General features: G+C 39.0%; 1 protein-coding gene across 5 annotated transcripts in view; it reads right to left on the minus strand.

The window, feature by feature from the left end:
* Positions 1-13,756: 13,756 nt before the first annotated feature.
* The window catches only part of ptbp1b (polypyrimidine tract binding protein 1b), a 30,460-nt gene continuing 26,919 nt past the window's right edge, over positions 13,757-17,297 (minus strand). For all 5 annotated transcript variants that reach the window (XM_041791536.1, XM_041791533.1, XM_041791534.1 and 2 more), the window contains 3 exons: positions 15,834-16,050; positions 15,649-15,726; positions 13,757-15,518 (listed from right to left, as the gene is read on the minus strand). In XM_041791536.1, the coding sequence (XP_041647470.1) occupies positions 15,386-15,518; positions 15,649-15,726; positions 15,834-16,050 (428 nt within the window). In that variant the 3' untranslated portion in view covers positions 13,757-15,385. The remainder of the gene's footprint in view (positions 15,519-15,648; positions 15,727-15,833; positions 16,051-17,297) is intronic.

The following is a 17,297-nucleotide window of genomic DNA, read 5'->3' on the forward strand; positions in this document are numbered from 1 at the left end:
CCATATTTTTCTTTTTTTTTAAATCATGTTTCAGGCAATAAATTCAGAATGAGTACATATTTCCCACAGAAAACAACAAAGTTAAACTACAGTGCTTATCAAATGTATTAGACCACCTGTCATATTTATCTCAGAGACCATCCAGCATCATGAAGTGCTTTAATGCGGACTCTTTCATTTTCAGTCAGCTCTCCACGTTTTACCATTTTGAACAGGAATGAGGAATTTCAAACTGAATTCACCCAAATCTGAGCCGGCTCACTGGGCTTCTCTGAGAAGTCAGAAATGAATCAAGCATAACATTCAACCACTAAAACTCATTTTTCTGTTCAGAAGTGCAAGTAAATACCTATAATTTGACATATTAATCAGGAAATATTAATGTGCTTTACTATTTTTTCAGGTATTTTTTGTAAATCAGTAAAGTTGAAAATTCATGGATAACAATAATAATGATATTTTAGCATTAAAAATATCATTTGGGTTAAAGAGCTTCTACATATTGGTGTATTAACCATTGCAGAAACATAAAAAATGATTTTGGTGATTACCAATGCTGTTAATTTAGGGCAGCTGTGGCATAATACATTTCTAATACATTTGTTAAGCACTGTATCTTGAACAAAAAAATACCAAAAATGTTGGCTCGCTGTGCAAAATGTAAATAAAAACAGAAATCAATGATTGCCAGATCTCATAAACCCATATTTGATTCAAAACAGAACAGAAACAACACATCAGATGTTGAAAGTGAGACATTTTACCATTCATGAAAATATTAGCTCATTCTGAATTTGAAGGCAGCAACACATCTCAAAAAAGTAGGGACAAGGCCATGTTTACTACTGCGTAGCATCCCCTCTTCTTTTAACAACAGTCTGTAAACGTCTGGGAATTGGTACTCAAAAGGTTAATAAAATATCTCTTCCAAAAGTAACAACTAACAATATTTTCGCAGTATCTTGTATCACATTCCCAGTTTTCAGACATTAAAGCATAACGTTCACAGGCCAAAGCTACTTTAAGCATGGCAAAACCAAAATTGAATCAATAGCACCATCTAGTGGTGAAAACGTGTCACAGAAAACGTATCAGAAACACATCAAGCTCTGTCATTTTCAACAGCAAACAGTACAATATGATATAAACAGCTTCAACTAAACATACCTGGAAAACATGGGACAGCACACACACGACCACAGTTGTGAAGAATTGACAGCAAGTCGCTCGGACGTCTGCTCCCGCTCAGACTGCAAAGGAAAGGTCCAGTTAAAAGGGGAATCGGTCACGGTCACTTTTTAGAGCCAGCGGCGGCTAGCTAGCTTTACTAGCTCTTACAAACTGAATCAAAAGTCACTAGCAAAGCAATAAAGCTACAGTTTCTTCCAGCATTCTGTTAGATATTCATGTAACAAGAATACTGATGGATTTTATGCATTACATACTCAGAATTTATATTTAAAGCAGAACTAATGTCTGAGGGAACAGAGAAGCAACTTACCCACTGCATAAGATCGTTTGCTACTGAGAGATAATGCGCACTGCTTTTAGCGCAAGGCAAACTTCCGCTGTGGATTTTCAAAATAAAATACAAAACGGCAAAACTATGGTTGCAGTCCCAGTTTAACAACAATTACATGTTAACTTTTTTACACTGTTACACATGCTGTTGTCCTGGATGTTGTATGTAGTTTAAAACTGTTTAGCAGACACAGTCAAGGCCTTCCCTGAAAGAGACGTCGTCTGGATGGGAGCATATGTTGCTCTAAAACAGCGTTTCCCAACCTGTTTTCCTCAGCTACCCCCACCACTAATATCTAAGACAAGCTAAGACACACTTCAAAAATAAAACATCAATTTCACATTTTTTTTTTAACAAAATCCCAACATAAAAAGCCTAAATACAAATGTTCTTGACAAAAATGTGTGTATAAACAATCCATTTTTGCATTAGAGTATTAGGGCCACTATGGAAAATATCAGAATAAAAACGGATCTGTTAATTTTAAAGAAAAAAATAAAATTCTCAAGTTCATTAATGACACTTTTGAGACTATAAAGTCAAAAATCCAACCATTGTTTTCAGTTTGGTTTCATGTACTTTTTTTAAATTCTTTTTTTACTTTACACTATTTAAATTTACAATTTTAAAAGCTTGACAGACTTTTTTCTAACACGGAGTTTTTACGTTCTTGGTTCCTACTTTTAATATTTGAAATTTGAGTTTGATTTCTTGTTAATGTAAGAACTTGATAATCTCAAAAAGTTATTTTATCTGAATGTCTTCTGTTTATCATCGTTAGGCTGGCCCTTAAACCCCCCCACCCCCGGACTGCTCGTCTATCACTAAGACATCCCTGCAGTTTAGCATTATTTTTACAGAATGCATTTATGCCGTGCTGTCTGGTCTGTATGGAGTGCGTGACCTGTGAGAATTTCTGTTGCCCTTTGGGGAAAATTAAAATTTTCTAATCCAATCCAGTGCTTCCTAAGGTCCTGGCTTTAGCTGGTGTTAAGGCACACTAACGTTTGACAGTATTAGAACTGTAGTGTCCTCCTCCTCTCCTTACACAGAGTTTTAATCTCCGCCTGCAGCAGCAGAAGAAAGTCTGTCTCCTCCTCAGACTCTGTGGGGAACAACAGGTGAGAATAATCTCTGACACCTCAACGTATCATGGCTGCAGGCTGCTCACAGGAACCCCCCTGTCCCTCCTTCTACAAATACATATCACTAATATTAAATCATAAATAACTTTCTTCATACAGCCTACTTCTGAATAGGAAACAAGAGGTTTATTCAACTACAAATGAATGTTTTAAGTGGATTTTTCTGCCTCCTCAGACACCCTGCTTTCATGGCTTTGTCTCCTCCTGACTTTTATTTTGAAGGATTGAAAGAAAGAATGGAGAAAGAAAGAAAGAAATGGGAAAGAAACAAAGAGAGGGAAAGAAAGAAAGAATGGGGAAAGAAAGAGGGGAGAATGAAAGAGAGTGGAAGAAAGAAAGAAAGAAAGAGAAAAAGAAGAAAGAAAGAGAAAAGGACACATGGATAAGAGTTGGAGTGAGAGAACATGAAGTGAATAAAGGAGTGTGTGCTGGATGAAGGAGCAGATTAAAGAAAGATCAGAGATCAAATAAAACCAAAAATCTTTAATCACAAACCTGACCGTCAGAGACCTCTGAACTGTCAATCATCATTAGGGGGAGGAAGGAGAGAGTAAAGGGGGAGGAGGAGGGGAGAGAGAGGGAAATTGAAGACTTTAATTTTTGAAGCTACTGAAAGGATCTGTTTGACTTTTATCCTTCAAGCTGAACTGCATTACCCACAATCCTTTGCTGCTGTTGCTCTAAACTGGTCCATATTTTGGCTATCGCTGATTTGCCATGAATACCGATGCCTGATCACATTCCCCTGCTCATCAATGCTCGGACTATAAGTGAACAGTCATTGCACCTTTACCTGTTAGAAATCAAATCAGAGTAACATCTGACCCAGTCAGCAGCTTTTAAACCCACCAGTGGAACCAGCAGAAAATCACCAAGATTATAACTCTGGTTTGAGTCTGGATTTTCCCATTTGTCCAGGGTTCTCAGGGTTGTATCCCAGGTTTTTTCCACTCATTTACCCATGATCTGTTTGATATCCAGCCCTACTTTAACACAGAATTTATTTAGCCCTACTTTGGCCCTGAAATACTCAGTGGTTTTGTCTCTTAGGTAAAATAAGGACTTGTTCATCCTTACCATAGAGCCTGGTTTATGATCCTGCTTCACACTGCAAAACTCTGCCAAAAAGCTACCTGTCAGTGTGATTTTTATGCCAGGTCCAGGTTCTGATGCTGCATTTCCTGTTCTGTGTGTTCAGGAAACCATAGTAACTTAAAGTGAATGTTCTATGTTGGAGTTAGAGATGATAATATTAATCATCAGTTGATTGCACTGCAGTTATTGTGAAGTAGAAAACAGAAGAAACAGTATAGATGGACAGAATGGCTGCAGAATAAACTGAGGCAGAGGTCGGGGGATTGTTTTGCACTCAATCAGCCACAGAGAGAGAGACATAAATGAGGAAATGCACGTCTAATATTTTCAGATGTTGGCAACACCAGTAGACATGACTCAGAGACTGGAGGTCACCAGTGCTACCCAGCAGGCCAATCACAGGACTTGCAGTCTACCTTGGTCCCACCTGTTGTTGCATTCACATGCATAGGCGTCTGTACAGTTCATCCATAGACTGTAGAGAGAACTGGACAAACCCTGTGTGACGTCAGTCCTCTGCCTACAATAGGCGGACTCAAACAAGGAAACGGAGCCTCTGCCTGTTGAGCTATCCGCCAATCAGTGAGGTTTTTCCTAAATATAATCTACACCAGTGGTTTTCAAAGTGTGAGGCGGGCCTCCCCTGGGGGGGGGGGGGGCACAGAGCTTCAGGGAGCGTGGAACCATAAACCAGAAAAAAGGTCATTGGCTTTGCTAACCTCTGCTGTGTATGGAGCAAAATGGATGACTTATAGTCACTATAGGGACTATGCTATAGAGCAGTGTTACTCAACCAAAGAGCCAAATTATTGAAAATACCTTTGCAAGAGTCACAATCTAAGAGGTAAAAAGAGGCAAAAACAGCTTGAAGTAGCAATAAAAATAGGTTAAAGGTGGCAAAAATGGTCAAAAAGCAGCAAAAAAATGGGTGAAAATGGGGAGAAAAGGTGGGAAAATGGTCAGAAAGTAGCCAAAATTTGTCAGAAAAGAAAGAAGAATTGTGGAAATTGATTTAAATGGGCAAAAAGCAGTCAAGAGAGGCAAAAACAGATGAAACAACAAGTGGTATGTAATGGCAAAGGGTAGTTTAAATGGGCAAGAAGTGTCAAAAGAATGTAAAAAAAGGGCAACAATGGAAAAAAAGAGGCAGAAATTGGGAAAAAGGAAACAAGTGGAATTTAATGGCAAAAGGTTGCTTAAATGGACAAAAAGTGGCAAAAAATGGTAAAAAAAAAAAAAAAAAAAAGGGGGGGGGGGGCAAAAAATGGGATGAAAGTGGCAAAAAGATGTCGTAAAAATGAGCAAAAAATTTGGGAAAAAAGGGACATTTAATGATGAAAGGTAGCTTAAATAGGCAAAATGGGATAAAAGTGGAAAAATGGGGAGAAAGAAGCAATGGCCAACATGGCCAAAAAAATATGAAAAAGGGGTATTTAATGGCATTATAACTGAATAAGAGGGAAAGGCAGATGTTTAGGACATTTGCAAACCAAAATATCCAAAATATACTAATTTTAAAACGTTTTAAGATTAGACATAAATGTTTGAAATGTTGTTGTTTAATTTTTTAAAAATTTGAACCCTTTTTGTGGGTGGATCAGTGGATCAGCTCTTCTTAGGGGAGGTTCACTCTCACACACTTTGAAAACCCCTGATCTTAACCATTGTGGTACAAAAAAATTCAGTACAGTGAGAGCCCAATAAGACACTAGTTAATGAGACACATTTGGTTTTTTTGAACCAGGCTGTAAACCAGTTTATTTCTAGTGTAAAAACTGGCTGTTTAACAGGTGTCCGGACAGGCCCGGTGTTCCTGCAGCCAGCCTCAAGTGGACACTCGTTGTATTGCAACTTCCGCATTGGCTTCATTTTTCAGGACCAGAGGTTGCTGCTTGGGGCCCACCCCCACTGTGGGCCAGGGTAATCAGTACCCCCCCCCCCGCTACGCCCATGCCCAGGGTATCTTTGTCTAATATTAACATTAGTTTGATGATCTGAAACATTTAACTGACAAAAAATAAAGTTATTACCACAGTGACCTTTGGATCAGGACAGAGGTGTTATGATCCATTTGGTCCGTGGATTTTTTCAACCAGAAGTCTCCGAATGTAGACGAGTTAGAACCAAAAACAAAAACTGCTGCTGCACACAATCACGTTTCCGTCCAACCCTGTGTTTCCGAGGATTATGTTAAACTTTCTGCTCGGACTGGAGCGCTCTCTGTTTGACAGCCGTGTGAGACCAAGCTGGCATGCCTTCGCCTTTTTTTCCCACAATCCCTCTTTGTTCTGCTGCGTGTCACCGGTCCTGGAAGAGGAGGGAGAGTTTGAGTAGAGGGGGGGATAAGAAGACACGGATATGAACTTCCTCGAGTCTGTAAAGCTTCAGATCTTTTTTTTTTGTTTCCTCAGAACTGAAAGTGATACTGAACGCTTCACTTCTTCTTCTTCTCTTCTATTATCTCCACCTCTCCGCCTCCTGTGCTCTTCTTCTCTTCTTTTATTCTTCTAAGATGAGCCACAGAATGTCACCCCTGCCTGAGGTCATTAAACTCTGCAGCTCGTCCCTCTGAGTCAGACACTCAGACCTGTAGGAGCAGCTCTTTACAAACATTTATTCTCATTCACTGATGCTGGACATGCTCACGTTGTGAAGCACATATCTGTTAGGGTTGTCAAACAATCCGTAACACCAGGGACAGCTCATGTTTTCAACTCTACTTGCTCTTAAATGTTGTTTTTATGCTTTTAGACTGTTATTTTGATGATCCTGTGTTACCTCTGTAGAGTATATATATGTTTTCTAATTATTATTACTATTCTCTAAACATTAATTCTTCTTTTATTACAACTACTAATATGTTTTAATTTTTTAAATATTTTTATTTAGTTCTTAACATGCATTTAAATGTCATAAAGTGTATTATATTCATTTTTATAATTATGATCTAAATTTACACAGTGATTGATTTTCATCCTGTGTTTATCTCAGTATTTCTGTCTTTAACTCATGAGTTGGTGTTTTTTTCCAATCTTCATGTGATTTAATTTGACTAAGAAAACTTTAGAGATGAATTTCTTGTATTTAAAGTAAAATCAAAATAATGTTAATTATTTAATCTTGTGTCTTTAAAATCTGTATGAAATCCTAACTCATCAGTGATATTCATTCATTGATAACTGAGCCTGTGATTGTGTGAGGAGTTAGTCAACTTTCTTACTGGTGTTTAAACTGAGTGTCTGCTGCCATCTGCTGGTCAGGGTTGGTCATTACACCTCCAATCACCATCACCCTGATAAGTCCCAGTTTGTAGCAGGAAATGGCTGTATCATACTGTTTCTATGGAAGCCCATTCCTGCCTCTTAAAAAAGAAAAATGTGAAAGTTAGGCAATTAAAACAAAAAAGAAGAATCCTAAGTCATTAATATCAGATAAAAAGCCGTAACTGTGAGAAAAAGTCACAATAATGAGATAAAAAGTTATAATTATTAGAAAAAGTCAAAATGATGAGACAAAAAGTTGTAACTCTTAGATTAAAAAAGACAATGAAGGAAGTCACAATGATGAGACAAAAGTCAAACTGGGGAGATAAAAAGTCACAATTATGATAAAAAGTCATAACTATGACAAAAAGTCACAATTATGAGATAAAAAGTCCCAGTTGACATAAAAAGTCACAATGATGAGATAAAAAGGTCATAGGCCTAATTGTGAAATAAAAGTGAAATTAAAAAAAGTCATAATTATGGGGCCAAAGTAACAATCATGAGAATATAGGCCTCAATTTTGAGATAAAGTCAAAATTATGACATGAAAAGTCACAATTATGAGATAAGAAGTCACAATTATGACATGAAAAGTCAGAATTATGAGATAAAAAGTCACAATTATGACATGAAAAGTCACAATGATGAGATAAAAAGTCATCATTGTGAAATAAAATTCATAATTATGAAGAAAAAGTAATCATGAGAATATAGGCCACAATTATGAGATAAAAGGTCACAATTTTGAGATAAAAAGTTATTATGTGATAAAAGGTCCCAATTATGAAATTAAAAAAAATCACAATTATGAGATTAAAAATCACAATGAGATAAAAATTCATAATAATAATGAAAAAAAGTCATAATTATGGTAAAAAAGGCAAAATAATGAGATATAAAGTAAAAATGATGAGATCAAACATCACTATTATTAGATAAGTTTTGAGTTTCTATCTCATAATTGACTTTCTATCTAATGATACTGACTTAGGATCTTTCTTTTGTTTTTTTTAGAATTGCCAAACTTTTACATTTTTTTAAATGGTGGAAATGGGCTTCCATATTTAAGAGAATCCAAGCTGAGGATGTTCACCTTTTCTTTAGTTTTTCCAAACCTTAACTGCAATTTTTGGCCTTATGTTATTTACTTTGTGATTTGTCTTCTTAAAAAGCTCATGTGTTGTGAAAAGTTGTTTTTTGACATTCTGCGTTTTGAGAAATGTCTTGTTTTGACCTCGAGGGCCACCGTGCTGACAGATGTTCAGAAACAGACGAGAGGAGTCTTGAGTTTTAGATAAAAAGTGATTTAATCTGTTTTTTCTTTTCTTTGTGACACAAACTGTAAGGCTCAGAACGGTCGCACACACGGATCAAAATATACACGTCATCGATAAAAAACCAACAATCAGCTCTCAGACACACAACTGTGGTATAAAACACCTATGTACACTTCACCACCCCTCCCCCACCTGCCGCTCACTCACTGGTCCCACTCCGGCCTCACCCGTCCCACCTAACTCACGTCCCACCTGAACGTCCGGGATGCATTCAAGTCACCTGGGAGAAATAAATGATGAATAAAAACAGATCAATAAACAGATAAATGTTAAATATAGAGCGTGAATTAATTTATTTTCACTCTAACAGTCTAACTTTAGAAGAAAATCCCAGCACGGGAATGAAACTTTGAAGTTCATCTGTGTTTACGTCAAGTTTTATTTTTAATGTAAAATTAAGAAGAAAAAACAGGCTGAATGCTTAGTGAGAACACTGTTTACAGGGAGATTAATGCATCTTTAAAAGATTAATGCATTAATTACACACCTTAATCGCACCATTTACACATTTAAGTCAAAAAGACCAAATAACTAGTAAAAATAAAAAGATACTGAAGCCTTTGAACACCACAGCAACAAAAAAAAAGAAGTCCTAGACACCCAATAGTGGGCAATTCATTGTTTTGAACAGTAAAAAAATGCAGGAAAACTCCTGCAGGCCATCTACATTGCATAAATGTGTTGGCAACATTTCTGAGCCTTTAGGACCATGTTCTTTCGTCTGTTTTGCTCTTTTGGCTAACGACAGGACTAAAGACCATGAAATGTCAGTACCAACGACTGAGGTGTGATCTTTCTGAGACACAGTATGAAATTAAATTTGTCTCATTGTCTTCTGCTTTTTTTCATTCTTTTGATGCTGTTTTTCTGTAAAGCACTGAATCAACCGTGTTGTGTGTAAAGTGCTATATAAATAAAGATGATTTGATCTGACAGTATTTGAGATTACAGAACATTTTCAGACCCTCAGTATCTGAAGTGTTGCTGGTGGTTTGTCTGCAATTTTTGACAGTTAAAAATGAAAAATTGTCCAATATTTGCTGATTCAGACTTCAGTCTTTGTTTCAGTATGGTTTGATCTTTACTAGAACTGATCAAATTTATTTATTTATTTTTACTTTTTTTTTAATGTATTTTCAGAGAAAAAAAAATTCAGATAAAAATACTCCAATCATTCTGTAAAGATCTGTGGCCTTCAGTTACGTTAAAGATTGCTGACTGCAGGGCCTCAGAAATCCTGGATGTTTTTACCTGTTCATTGGTAAAATAAAAAAGGAGCCTGAAATGTGTGTCTAGTTTTAAAACTTTCTCCCAAGAGTCTTGGATGCATCCCGTCTGTTAACCGGCTTGGCCCGGACAGTGAGCGTTCATCGTGTTGAAGTTCGGGTGGACGTCTGAGCGGTTGGAATGTCAACGTAATAAATTTAAGACAGATAGAGCTAGGGATGCACCGATACCTCCTTTTTGTCAGACAAGAGGACTTATAGTTGGGTACTCACTGATAAAGTTGATTTCTGAGATGAACACTGAATTACATCTTTACTGTTCTTAGAAATACTTTAAAGGTCACATATTTTACCCTTTAAGACAAGTTTATATTGGTCTCATAAGTCCCCAAAACATACCTGTGAAGTTTGCAGTAAAACACTCCAGTATTGGATTTCTGCATGTCTAAAAACTCCTCTGTTTCAGCCCTGCTCAGAACGAGCTGTTTAGGTGTCTGTGGCTTTAAATGTTACTGAGCTGTCTGACTCCGCCCCTGACAGGAAATGAATGTGGCTCCCCTGATCCACCTCTCAGCTAGATCAAGAGAGGGGGGGACCAACCGAACCTGGGGGCGTGGCTAACTCCCCACATGACATCACAAGGGGAAGATCTGAGGTCGGCTTGTTTCAGAACACATTTTCTGAAATGTGGAGAAAGAGAGGGAGAAGGGAATTAATTTTTCTGACCCTTGGGGGGATTGTGGACAGGCCAGGGGCACATATGTTTGTGATTTTTGCATAATATGTGACCTTTAATACCGTCCTGGACATGTAGCGGTTTCAAATGGTCCGTCTTCAGGGCAGAAAGTGTCGTTTTTTTAGTGGAGCAAAGCAAACAGAGCAAATGCTTTGCACTCCACTCGCTTGCTTCTACAGCGCCAAAATGGTGGCTCCATGGAGTAGCGAGGGAGAGACGAGTGACAAAGTTTTTAAGTGAAATGAGACATTAAGGAGCAGCGGTGGACTTATTTAACATCATGATACAGAGAGTAGAATGCAGCAGCTGTATCACTGTGAGCTCTACAGGGACTAAACTGCATGTTTTATGTATTTAAGGCGCTCAGTTTTGACCTTAAAACTCTTCACTCTAACATGTTAACATGACAGCCTTAATCATTCTGAAAGTCATCCTCATCAGATGCTCCTAACGCCCTCTCTTGATGATTTAGCAGAGCTCAGTCTGCTCCACTTTTCTTGTCCTGATTTATGCTAAAATATCCCTAAAGACATGGCTCTGACTTCACCTACCAGCTCAGATAAAGAGCAGACAGGCTAACATCGTGCTGGAAAAATTAAAGGGAATCGGCTTTTCTTGATGAGTACGAGTCCTCGTACTTAATAACAGCACTGGTACTTGTACTCATTGGAGCATTGGTGCATCCCTAGAAAAAACACAAACCAGGATCTTCTGGTTTTACGACACGGAGCGTCTCCTCCGTCCAACGTCAGTCTCAGAATGAAGATGAATGAACACCTGATGCGCGACCTGAAGGCACTCCACATTACATCTGGTTTTCACATAGAGACTAAAAGTCGCAGTGTCCGTCTGAATCCAGTGAAGCGGTTGAGGAATAAAGAAAAACCTTCCCACGGGAACGCAGAGCCTGAAGCAGCTCTCCCATCTTTGTTTCTTTTTAGTCCGTAGAACCAGAAACCTGAGGCAGGCGCTTTGTTTGCATCTAGAAGGCCGTTTTTGGTTTCAGCTGTAGTGGATCACAAACGTATAAATAAAACCGTTCAGAGATGCAACGCGACAGACGAGACAAGCCGACACCGGGTTCACGAGTCGAACAGAACACGACAGACTTAAGAAAACAAGTTCACCATCAGCGGATTGAAGAGGGCGGCGAGAAACACCCCCCAAGCAACACCCGCCGAGCTCACAGACACACAAAAAAACAACAAACCAAAAGACCGGGAATGATTAAAATATTGCTACAATAGTTGATTGGAATAAAACATGATTGCATACATGGAAATAAAGAATTAAGAAGGAAAACAAAGAATTGAATCTTGGACTAAAGACCCAGCAGACCCGCAAAAACAGAACCAGTTCACATGTTTGACTCTACAGTAACAGCAGTACGAAACACCAACATGAACACCATAAAATACACATAAAATAAGAATATATCTGAAATACATCTCAACAGTAAACCTTTATCTTCTGTAAACCTGCTCTTTGACAATTTACAGAGGCATTATGGGAGATTTTTTCAGAGTCAGAGGTGAGTCTGACATCAGGAATAAGGCACAGGGATTATCTGAAGGCCAAACCACAGCTGGATTAACAAAGCTCGGACTGAACTCTGACCGTCTGAGGGGAACCCTTGGGCATTATCAGAGTCGATGTTTAAGACAGGAGCGTGACTTCAAAGGGGAAACTCTAGAGAGGAATATCAGGATCCCAAGGACAATGAGGTTAAAGACAGAGGCCACGTTTACACCACCATATCAGCTGAAAACAGGAACCTTTGATGGGTTTTACTTTCTTTTTAGGTGCTTTTCCACAACATGAACTTTGGAGGAACTGTGCTTTTTAACTGCAGGAACCAGGGTCTGAATTTAATTCCAGGTAAGTGTATCTACCTATCGAAGAGAAGGTACAAACTCCCATGAACTTTAGGAGGTGGGGGCTGCAGAGGCTGCAGATAATCAGCATCCCTAAAGTCAACAACTCTCATGCTCCAGCCAGTTTTAGAGCTGAAGCCTTTCAGAGAAGAGACAAAACAACAACCTTAACCAAGACTAGCTGCACTGGACTTTGGATAAACTGGCTGATTGCAAACCTACACAGACATTTAGCAAAATTCTGGTTCTCCTCCAGAAGTCTTCTTTGGTTCTGAACCAGCAGACCAGAAGTGAAGAAGCCTTTAAGAGGAGAGCTGAAAAGTCAAGTTCAGTCGCCACAGTCACTGGATTAGATTATAATTTCATATATTATAGAGGCTGCGTCTATCCCTGACCCTTCATTAGAATACATCCAACAGTGAAGTAAAAAAAAAAAAAAAGGTACAAATCACAAAAAAATCAGTATTTAAAAGTAAAAATAGAGTTGAGATGGGCCACAGTTCCTTGAAGGGAAGTTCCTGGAACTAAACACTCCAGGTATTTTTGGTTGAAAAGCACCTTTAGTTTACACTACAACAGTGTTTTTGGTGAGCAATGAATGAAGATCCAGATTAAAAGTCCTACCATCAGTTTAATGCACAATGTTTGCAGCCAGTGTTAATTTCATCGACTAAAACTATGACTAAAAATGTTCAACAGCCTTTTTTTCATGACAAAAACCAGACTTGCGCCCCGTCCACACGGAGATGAATTCAGGCGTATATGTAAAAGTTTTTTGTCGTATCGGCGTTTCATCCACACAGAAACTGCGTTTTGGGTGACTGTAAACGATACCTTTTGAAAACGGGTCCCAGAGTGCACTAATCCGTAAACGACCGTTTCGTCTCCGTGTGGGTGGCTATCCGCATCTTTCTTGAAACAATTACGTCACACACAGCACAGCTCCCTTAAGGCGCCTGCACAAAATAATTATGACTGATTACAGGGTTATGTTCGTGCTGCAGAAGCTACTTATGGCTTTTACAGCAAAATCTGATGCTCCTTTACCACCACCGCGAAACGTATACACCATTTGTTCTTAAATCCAACGTGGAGAACAACCGGAAGGACAACTAGAGTCTGTGTCGGAGTTTGTGTCGGTTTTCTGTGACGTTCTTCTTCTCTTTTGGTGCATTTCCGTGGCAGCAATACAGCATCACATACAGGCTTGGCATATGCACTACAGTGTTTTCAGTAGTTCCATGCTTGCGTGGAAATTTCCTGAAACAATGCCGTCTTTATGGAAAACTTTTTCAGAATGAAACAGCAATATATCGCTTTCGTCTCCATGTGGACAGGGCCTGACTAACAAAAATAGATCTGTGATGACTAAAACTGACAAAGACTAAGTTTTGTTTTTGTCAAAATGACTAAAACTAGACTAAAATTTTATCCAGTTTTCGTCAGACATTCAAAATCTGTGATATTTCTCCACTGTGATTAAATCTGTCAAAATGCAATGCATCTGTAGCTCTTCTGCCTCTCAGCTGTAGAAAGCAGCAAGAGAGACTAAAAGAGAGACTAAAATGTGAGGACTTTTTATGGACTAAATCTAAAATGCATTTCATTTAAAGACTAAAACTAAAACTAAATTTAAAAAGAGCTGCAAAAATTAACACTGATGCTCTGCTCTAAAAATTATGCAAACACTCAGGAGTTTTAGAATTGTTTCCTTGCCTTATTTTTGCATGTTCTCCTCAATCAAAATGAGAATTACCTAAAAATTATCATCCTTCAATACGCCAATTCACATAGAATTTGCAATACGAGTCAAAATAACCACAATCAGATATATTTTGTTTTTAATCGTTCAGCCCTAGTTAGAAGGTACCTGAAAACAGACATTTTTAACACGCACATGCTCATTGCAGTTCTAGCCAGTAGCCATGCACAGGTAGGCGGACTTCCAAGTTCTGTGGGTGCTGCCCACTATCAGTGTTATTTTCTTCTGTTTTAGTTCAGGGTTGCTTGGAACAGCAGCCCCAGCTCAGGATGTTTTCTCACAAATGTCATAACAAACAAGAAAGAAGGGTTGTGTTTTGAATCTTTAAACACAGATGTAGTAAGTTAGACTGTGGTCAGCGTTGGACAGAGTCTAAGTGAATTCAGTCATTTGGTTAAGGAGGCTTCTGAAGCTACTCTGAGCTAGTGAAAATGCTGTCAAATGGCCTGTGGATCAGCTTTGACAGACTATGAGGTGGAGTTCTGAATCTCCTGACAACCAGCTGCAACACGCTGGCTTGTCTAATCAGTCATACCCTTTAATTCACATGACCCGCATCCTTCTTAGAACTGAAAACAGAAAACATGCATCCTCATTATGCATGTGCCCAACAAATGTGAACTATTCCGACCAAAAACATATTTTAAACCAGGTTGTGAATACGTTTATTTCTTATGTAGAAATGAACATCTTAACATGGGTGTGTCTGTGACTTCCTGTGCCTCAGCAGTGCCTCTAGTGGACACCAGGGGAAACCCAGCTTTATGCTCCTCTGCACTGGGGTTAATCTTTCCAGCACTGGTGACTGCTGCTTAGCACACACTTTAAGGCTCTGCAGAGGGAAGCATGCACTGGTGCCTGCACGTGTGGTTTCATTACAATCACACTGCCAACTACTGGCCAGGCATGTGTACTACAGTGTCCTTACAGATCCATGTGCATGGCTAGTTTGAAAACACAAAAAGGATTCTGTTTTCATTGATAGATGTATTGTAAACGTGGCCTGAGTTAGTAAAGTCAGAATTAAAGAATCTGAGCTCCAGAGGAACAAATCTAAAGGCTGACTTCAATTCCTTATAGGATTTAAAGTCAAAGGCAAGAGTGGCTCAAAGGTCACGGCATCGTAACACACAAAAAAAAACATCAACATGATGACAGTCTGACTATCTGAGAGTTCTGGATTCCTCCAAAAGTCCTGTCAGACTCAGAACACTGACTTTATCCCCCCTACATCTGAGATTAAACGGTGAATTTCTCAGAACCAATATTCCTCATAATGACCCCGCCCTCTTTGAAGACAACAAACCATTCAACGAGTTTAAAAAGTAATAATTTAAGATCACACCAGACTTCACAGGGGTTTCTGCAGACAGCGTTGGAATGATTGGAGTGTAGCGGACACCATCGGGTCACACTAGAGGCTCAGATGGAGGACTTGGAGAATGAGACTCGCAGGTGGTGGTTCTCTCCCAAGTCGTGGTTGTGGAACTCGATGAGGCACTCGATGGCCTCCTCGACCGAGCCCATCTGGATCAGGGCCATCTTATGGTCCTTCCTGGAGGAGAAAACAACAGGAGCTCATCAGATCCTACCAGGGATGTTCAAGTACCAATTTTTCCTCCCCAGTATCGATTCCACTTCCAGTAACAGGTTCTGAGAGCAATAATAGTCAAAAGATGACTTACTGGAAGAACTTGAAGGCCTTGACTACAGCTCCTGAGCTGGAAAACAGCATCCTGAGGTCTTCTTCAACCACAGATGGTCTACAGGTGGAGAAGAGCTTGTTATTTAAGGCCATAGTGACCACATCATGTCTCATTAACGGCTCGTTTAACTCAGCTGTTGATGCTGATCTCACTGAAGGACTTACGGGATGTTGGAGAGGTGTAAAGTGGCAGATGGTGGGAAGATGTTGGAGTAGTTTTTAGAGCCAGGTTTCTTGAAGCGGTGCAGAGGGGAGTTACTGTAGTCTTTGGTAAGACCCTGGTCTTCATGGCCTTCACGGGGGAGCTGGACGCTCGTGTGTTTGGACAGCGTGATGCGTAGAGGCTTCCCGTGGAGCTTCTGTCCGCTGAGGTGGCTCATAGCTGCAAACAGGAGAGGTGGTCAACGACACTCCTAATTTAGACCTGGAGCACACAGTTCTAAAAATCCTAACAAAATGTCCAGGAAACTATTCAAACAGCTGATTCTTTTTGAGACAACTGGAGACAGGATGGGAACTACGTGTCAGCTGGACAGCATCAAAAGAATTAAAAGTCTGTGAGAGGCTGCAACCCCCTGGCGGATGGGACATGACCATTGCATGGTTTAAAAATATATGGATCTATTTTCATCATTTAAGGCAGGGGTTCTCAACTTTTCAGCCTGCGACCCTCAGGATAAAGGTGCAAGAGACAGGGGACCTCCATCGTACCTGAAGACTGAATACAGCCATGAACATTCAAGAATAGTCATGTGTAGACAAGGCCGTTCATAAAGGGGAATAAAGGTGAGATCTTTCTGGGGCCCAGCCAAACTGGGGGCCATGGAGGTCAGGAAATCATGGTCCATTGTAAAGTTAAGCTGTGATATCTACATTTTCTATTTAACCTGAATAATAATCACTCATAAAAAAGCAACAAATAAACATTTTTTATTCAATTGTGCTGTAGTATATAGCCATCTTAGAAATGTAAATACCTTTTCTTAAAACAGCATTAAATGGGTTTTAAAAAAAAGCTAAAATTGGTTAGAAAAATGCACAAATTGGTGGAAAAGGAGGTGAAGTGGGATTCTGAAAGCTGCAGAAATGGGTGAGAGGTGGCAATAATTTGATAAAAGTGGCAAAAAATAAACAAAATGGCAAAAATTGGTTGAAGTGGCAAAAACGCTCATAAGAGGGATATAGAAACACAGCAGAAATAGGTTTAAAGTGGCAAAAATTGATGGAAATGATGGTGAAACTGGATTTAAAGTGGGGAAAAAATGGCATGAAAACTAGCGAAATGTGGTTAAAATGGGCATAAATGGGTGTTAAAAGTGGTAAAAAAAGGTTTAATAGTGGCAACGATAGGCGCAAAGTGGCAAGAATCAGTTTAGAAGTGGTAAAAACAGGCAAAAAAGGGGTTTAAAGTGTTTAAAATTGACATAAATTGTATTTAAAATGTGTTAAAATTTGGAAAAATTGGTGTAAAGTGGCAAACGTGGATTAAAAAAAAGTCAAAAATGGCCCCAATTTGTGCAAAAATTGATGGAGAGAGGCAAATAATAGTGTGAAATTTGTTGGCAATTTTGAGAATGGACTTACATTTTACAGCTTTTTAAATTACTAAAAAAAAAAACAAAACAAAAC

This window comes from Cheilinus undulatus, linkage group 7 (genome assembly GCF_018320785.1).
Source record: "Cheilinus undulatus linkage group 7, ASM1832078v1, whole genome shotgun sequence".
Taxonomy (NCBI): domain Eukaryota; kingdom Metazoa; phylum Chordata; class Actinopteri; order Labriformes; family Labridae; genus Cheilinus; species Cheilinus undulatus.